This window comes from Meleagris gallopavo, chromosome 5 (genome assembly GCF_905368555.1).
Source record: "Meleagris gallopavo chromosome 5, MGAL_WU_HG_1.1, whole genome shotgun sequence".
Lineage (NCBI taxonomy): Eukaryota > Metazoa > Chordata > Aves > Galliformes > Phasianidae > Meleagris > Meleagris gallopavo.
In genome coordinates, this window is record NC_139408.1 from 4,694,137 (window position 1) to 4,700,172 (window position 6,036).

General features: G+C 55.0%; 2 protein-coding genes and 1 long non-coding RNA gene across 4 annotated transcripts; 1 reads left to right on the forward strand and 2 right to left on the reverse strand.

The window, feature by feature from the left end:
• Window positions 1-121: 121 nt before the first annotated feature.
• Window positions 122-1,750, reverse strand: LOC109363691 (interferon-induced transmembrane protein 2-like). The gene is made up of 2 exons (XM_019615315.3): window positions 1,517-1,750; window positions 122-440 (listed from the first exon to the last, which is right to left on the reverse strand). Exons 1-2 carry the CDS (start codon window positions 1,694-1,696, stop codon window positions 279-281), a joined length of 342 nt encoding a protein of 113 aa, XP_019470860.1. The 5' UTR covers window positions 1,697-1,750; the 3' UTR covers window positions 122-278.
• LOC109367643 (uncharacterized) lies at window positions 447-3,561 on the forward strand. Of its 2 annotated transcripts, none has more exons than XR_014883348.1 (3): window positions 447-1,003; window positions 3,127-3,294; window positions 3,474-3,561. It is a non-coding gene; the product is annotated as an uncharacterized LOC109367643 (long non-coding RNA). The 2 variants fall into 2 exon arrangements; XR_014883349.1 differs by lacking the exon at window positions 447-1,003 and adding an exon at window positions 1,612-1,749.
• Window positions 3,562-3,861: 300 nt separating this feature from the next.
• On the reverse strand, window positions 3,862-5,243 carry LOC100539142 (dispanin subfamily A member 2b-like). Its single transcript, XM_003206118.5, has 2 exons — window positions 4,933-5,243; window positions 3,862-4,344 (listed from the first exon to the last, which is right to left on the reverse strand). The coding sequence occupies exons 1-2, from the start codon at window positions 5,143-5,145 to the stop codon at window positions 4,141-4,143; spliced, it is 417 nt and encodes a 138-aa protein (XP_003206166.1). The 5' UTR covers window positions 5,146-5,243; the 3' UTR covers window positions 3,862-4,140.
• Between the last annotated feature and the right edge of the window lie 793 nt (window positions 5,244-6,036).

Below are 6,036 nucleotides of genomic sequence, written 5' to 3' on the forward strand. Positions count from 1 at the left end.
CCGCAGGAAGGCGAATTACTGAACGGCACAGACACATCACTTCTTGCCCAAGCACCTTGTCTCCGCTGTGGGGCAGCCCCAACCTCATGAACTCTAAAACCACAACATTTCCAGGCAGAAGTAGAATGAGGAAGAAGCTTTATTTGTCTTGAGCTCACCCCAAGGGCTCATCTCAAACAGAGTCACCTCAGTGGGGGTGGCACCAGGACACTGATGGGAGCAGGGGTAGAGGGGAGAAGGAGTGGGACCACGGCACTGCTCCTCTTCATCAGGCCAGATCAGGGCTGCACAATGTAGATTGGAAGGTAGAGAACCACCAGGACGATGGAGAGGATGGTCACTGAGAGTCCCAGACAGAGCGCAATGATATTAAAGATCTTGGCTGTCCTCCCGTAGCTGCTGGCACCAACGAAGTCCTTGGCAATTATCCTATCCCTGGACTGCAGAGGGGGAGAAGGGAGCTGGTGAAACCCAAAACATCAAAGGCTCTGTACATCATCATCACCCGACCACCCTCATTGGCATCCATAGGGTGTCAGACCCTCAGGAAGCCAACCCTGATGGGAAATATAGCTCACAGCAGCTTAACAGCAATTTCTTAATGGCTAATTAAAAGTCAGCAGTCTTGTAGCGCCAACTCCTCCTGTTGGAAGTAGAGAACTGTGAGGAAGGCCAGGGATCCTAGCATGCCTATGTGGTGCTTCTTGGGGCACTGGCAGCTGCTGACCTTTCCTCCCAGAGTTCTTGTTAAGGATGATTAGCTTTAAAGGTAATAAAGGGAAGGTACACAGGGAACAGCTGCTCCTTACTGGAAGTAGGGTGGGTGGAAGGACAAAGGGAGGGAGTGGGAGCTGTATTTGCAGTTTCATGGAGGTGCCAGCTGGTTTGGGGCTCACTTAAGGATTATTTAGAGGAGCCAAAACCATTGTGCCTACTGGGAGCCCCTCTTCTGTGGCTCTTGGAGAGAGCAAAGCACCCAAAGGTGGCAGATCGTCCTCCAAAGGTGGGTGTCAGGGAAGTTAGATATGGGACACTGTGGTAGGGATGGATGTGGCAGAAGGAAGCGAGGTAGTGATGATGTCTGGGGCAGTGTAGGACAGGATGAGAGAAGAGGGGATGGGATTAGGAAGGGATGGGGGAAGGTGGGACACTATGGGATGAGACAGGATGGGATTGAGATGAAGAATAGTGGGATAAGACAGATGGGATTGGGAGGGATGGAGGAAAGTGAGACACGGTGGGACAAGATGGGATGGAATTGGAATGGGATGAGAAAAGGTGGGGTAGGACAGATGGGATGGGATTGGGAATGGGTGAGGGAAGGTGAGACGTGATGGGACAAAACAGGGGAAGCTGGGACAATATAGGATGGTAAAGGGATGGACAAGGAAAGATGGGATGGGACTGGGGGAAGTTGAGACGTGATGCAACAAAAGGGAATGGGATTTGGGAGCCACAGCATGGAGGGCAGACCTCAAAGCTAAGCAGAGAGGCGCTGGGTTGAGTTTTGCCTTACCTTGATAGAGTACGAGAGTGCACAGAGGCCCAGGCAGAAGGCATTGCACAGCACGAAGTTGAAGAGAGACCAGAGTACAAAATCCCTGGGGGGCGGCTGCGGTGAGATGGGAACAGCAGTGATCACATTCTGCCCATAGGGTGGCATGTCAATGCTGGTGTGCTGCGGGTAGCTCTGCATGGTGCCAAAGGGCAGCTGCTGTGCCTGTGTCCTTACAGCCTCGCCTATTATAGGTGAGCAGAAGGGTTTGCTGGGGTGGAGATACCCCGCCTGACACTGGGGTGTGGGTAGTTCTCATCCTACCAGGGACAAACTCCCCTTGGGGATGTTGAGAACTGGTTTATGCCCATGGTGCCAGTGTGGGCATGGTGATCTGAAAGCTGCGGAGTAAAGGATGACATGATGGCACAGGACAAAGTCCCTTGTGGCGGGTGTCTGGGGGAATGTGGGTTGCACTTGACCCCTGGGGGGACCTGGGATGAAGGCAGCTCTCAGTTTTGAGGCCCACTCAGACAAGGGCTCGTGCCTGGAGCATCAGCCGCCCATTGTAAAGGCCACCTGCGTGCAAACCCAAGTGCTCCCCAGTACTGCTCATACCAAAGCTATCAGCTCTTTTCCTGGCATGATCTCAAGTTAATGAGGTTCATTAAGTCACAGTGGTAATTAAGTGGAGAGGCTGAAGGGAGGGGAAAGGGTGCGAATGAAGGAGGGGATTTTGGAGCTGGCTTTGTGCTCAAACTCAGCACCAACCCACAGCTGTGCCCCCAAAAAGCTGCAGGTGCCCTTCTCACTGTAAGTGGGGTTAACTGCTGTCTTATCTTAATGAGCTTGGCGTGAACATCCCGCTGGCATCACCACCCTTCTGTGCATTTTCCTCTATTTGCTTTTGCACCCAAACAAATGATGGGATGGGAATACATTGGGGAGACAAAGTCCTAGGGTGTGAGCAGAGTTAAGGGGCTGAGCAGCAGAGGGTTGGGGTGAGAAATGCAAGGGTGGAAAGCGTCTGCAAAGTGAGGATGGGGTTTGGGGTCTGCTGGATGTCTTTTGGGGTGGGATATGCGGGGAGCCAAGCCTGCTGCCTGCTCCCTTCTTGCCTCTGCTGTTAGGACACAGAGTTCAAGGCTCATTGGCCACCTGCCAGCAGCCTGGAGCAATTGCTGCAGGAGGAGGAACAATCTGCCCTTGTCCTGCGAGCACCACTGCTCTGCCCATGCATCCCCCTGATGCCCCCATCTGCCCACTGGTGCCCAGCCCCAGGGAGCGTCCATGCACGGAAAGTCCCTATGGTGCCCACTGGGGCTGGGGATGTCCTCCCCAGGGGGTGTCGGGATGTCAGGATGTCACATTTTGGGCTGTGGGATGTACTGGGTTTTGCATGTGACAACCGACTGGGGAAGTGCATTGAAAAAAAACATGATTTTGGGGGGGGGGAGATTTCAACTAAATCCTGGAGGGGCCAGCAGGGATGGAGTGAGAGGAGGGGAGCGCTCAGGGAGGGCACGATCCAGCACGTCTGTTTGCTTTTACGGGAAGAAGAGTAGGAATCAATGATTCACCCAGCCGAGGCTGCCAGGGATCCTGCAACAAATGGCTGTTGTGTTTTGCAGGAAGGATTTCTGACGTTCTGCTCATGAGTGCAGCTTCTTGGCAGGAGTCATTGTTCTTCAGGGGGAAATAAAGAAAAAGGCTTTCTCCATCCAGCCTTGTGGGGCCCCAGCCCTTACAGAGCTGGGGAGCAGGAAGCCAGGCCAAGCACATAGCTGAACCCCTGCCAGGTCAGCTCTGTCCGGGAGTATTGGTCGGGTGCCTGGGGCCTTTCCAGGGTCATTTTGGACATGGCTGGAGCTGTAGGCGTGATTTCTGCCTTGCCCCAAAGCTGGGATGGGGGTGTTGTGATATTGAAAAGCTCCAGGGAGGAGGGAAGAGGTATCGTCATCTCACTTTCCCTTCGAAGCTTTTCAGGAAAGCACAGCATCATTGGAGTTTGGGATACGGCCACCCCACCCAAATGAAGCCCACTCATGCATACCACTGGAGATGGGGTAGGAAATGCTTCACCCCTGTGCCCTTGTCATTGCCACGGTCCATTTTGTCCAAACCTGTGAGTTGCATTCACTCAGCTGGGTCCTGTCACATCTTGGAGCTTAGGGACATGGTTAGTGAGCATAGTGGTGATGGGTTGATGGCTGAATGAGATGATCTTTGAGGTCTTTTCCAACCTTAATCATTCTATAATCCCTGTCATGCTCCAGAGGGTGACAAAGGGGACAGTTGTTCAATAGCATCGCTGTGGAGGCTCTCCTACTCCCACCCCCATCCTCTAAAAAAGAAGAGCCATGAGACAAAAGTGAAAGATACCTTTACTGTGTTTTTGTTTTGTTTGTTTTTACAGATGAGGTGCTTCCCTTAGGGCTTTTACAGGCACTTGGAGCAATAGCAAAAAGGCAGAGTGAGGTGGCAAGCGGCAAAGTCTGCGGGTTCCTATTCCTACAGCCAGTTTTTGCGGGTTCCTGCCAGAGCAAGGAGTGTCTTGAGGTGCTTTTCTATATGGTGACTGGAGAGGGGATTGAAAGAAGCAAGGAAAGCATGGCCCCAAGTGAAGCTTTGCCCATGGAATGCAACTAAGTGGGTCCAATGAATTCGGGGTGCTGCTGCTGGTAGCGGTTGAAGATGTTGGCCACCACGATGGTGCCGCTGGCAACCAGGGCGATGAAGAGGATGATGAGGAAGACGTTGATCAGATGGGCCGTGATGTTCAGGTACTTGGCAGTGGAGCCATAACTGAGCGCCCCACTGTAGTCACCCAGGACTTTGCGATCTCTGGACTGGGGAGACCAACAGGAGAGTCAGTGGGGCTGGGTAGGAGAGGTTCCCTCGCGTGGGGGCTCTGTGGGATGCATGGGGCAACCTGGGGTTAGGGCTCTGTATGGCCTACAGGGCTCCCTGCAGTGATGATGGGCCTGTGGGTTCCATGAGACAGCCCAGAGTCGGGGTTTCTTGGGGGGTCTATGGGTTTCACCAGGGTCAGGGGCTCGGTGGAGTTCATAGGGCACCTCTGAGTTGGGGCTTTTGGAGATCCACAGGATTCTGTGGGGTCCACGTGGTACCCTGAGATTGGAGGTCTTGAGGGCTTGATGGTTCGAGGGTCCCCGGGTCTTTGTGGGGCCCACAGGGCACCCTGGCAGCAGAGATCTCGGGACTCCATGGATCTTTTTGAGGCCCGGGGCTCTGTAGGGTCCACGGGACACCCAGAGCTGGGACTTCTGGAGCTCCACGATTCTGTTTGGGATCAGGGAGCTCTGTGAGCCCCACGGGGGTCCTCCATGACCGCCCCCCGCCCCCACCCTCCCCCCATTCCTTTCCAGATGCCATCACTTCCCCATCCCCCGTCCCTCCCTTTCCCACTCCCCAACCTTCACGGAGAAGACGAGCGCCAGGAAGCCGAGGCAGCAGACGTTGGCATACAGCGTGGTGCACAGCGACCAGGCCAGGTGGTCGCGGGGAGGAGGCACCAGGGGATTCTCCACCGTCACCACCGTGCTGCGGGTCTTCTCCTCCATGCCCAGCCCGTCCATCAGAGGCTCGTACGGTGGAATCGCCGGACCCGGAGTGCGGACCCGCTCCATGCTGGGGCTCGGGGGCTTTGAGGCTCGGGGGCGGCGCCGGGAGGGGAGGATGGAGGAAGCTAGTTTCGTTTCCTCGCAGCCCGGTGATGGGGAGGGCTGGGCGAGGGGGAGGGAAAAAAGGGCCGCCCGCCCCCTGCGAACGCCAGACGCTGGCCCCGAGGTTGTCCCCTACTCGGCCTCCACAGGTCGGGCTGTGGGGTGCGGGGCTGGTAGAAAAGTAGTGAAGTCGGGGGGGTCAATGAGGTAAAGCCTAAACCGTGTCCCCACCGTGTGGCAGTGGGGTTCCCGTGGCTAGTGGTGAGCCTGGATGTTTGGTGAAGAAACCTTATATCACATCTCCACCATAGGATATTGGGATCCCAGTCCCTGAAGTTGACTCCAGGCAGCTGATGGAGAAATCCTAAATTGTGTCCCTGTCAAGATGCAGTAGAGCTCCCATCCCTGTGGTCAAGCCTGGGTGCTTGGTAGAGAAACTCTACATTGTGTCCTTGTGAGTCCATCATATAGTACTCGGAGCCTTGAGGTTGGGCTCAGTGTTTGGTGGAAACCCTACATAACGTCCCCACCACATGGCACTGGGAGCCCAAGCCCTATGGTTTACTCCAGGCACTTGATGGAGAAAACCCACATCATGGCCCCCACCACATGGTGCTGGGACTCCTTTCCCCCCACGTTCCTCATGCTCTCTCCTAGGGCTGTCCTAAAAGGCACTGGAAGCCAAAGCTCAGCCCTACATCCAGCTCTGGGGAAGTGCTGGGGGGAGGCCGTAGGGTGCTGCTCCCTGGGGACAACAACATGAATTCCGCTAGTGTCCAGTTAGACTCCACAGCCGGTGGCACAGCTATACGAGCTGCACTGTTATCTAAATTACACATAATTATGAGCCAATTA

What these genes read in the sequence shown, in the direction of transcription:
- LOC109363691 (XM_019615315.3), bottom strand. Translation starts at nt 1,696, where the DNA reads ATGCAGAGCTACCCGCAGCACACCAGCATTGACATGCCACCCTATGGG. An exon ending in CACTCTCGTACTCTATCAAG is followed by an intron (nt 441 to 1,516) that starts GTAAGGCAAAAC and finishes CCCCCTCTGCAG; the next exon opens with TCCAGGGATAGGATAATTGC.
- LOC100539142 (XM_003206118.5), bottom strand. Translation starts at nt 5,145, where the DNA reads ATGGAGCGGGTCCGCACTCCGGGTCCGGCGATTCCACCGTACGAGCCT. An exon ending in CGCTCGTCTTCTCCGTGAAG is followed by an intron (nt 4,345 to 4,932) that starts GTTGGGGAGTGG and finishes TGGTCTCCCCAG; the next exon opens with TCCAGAGATCGCAAAGTCCT.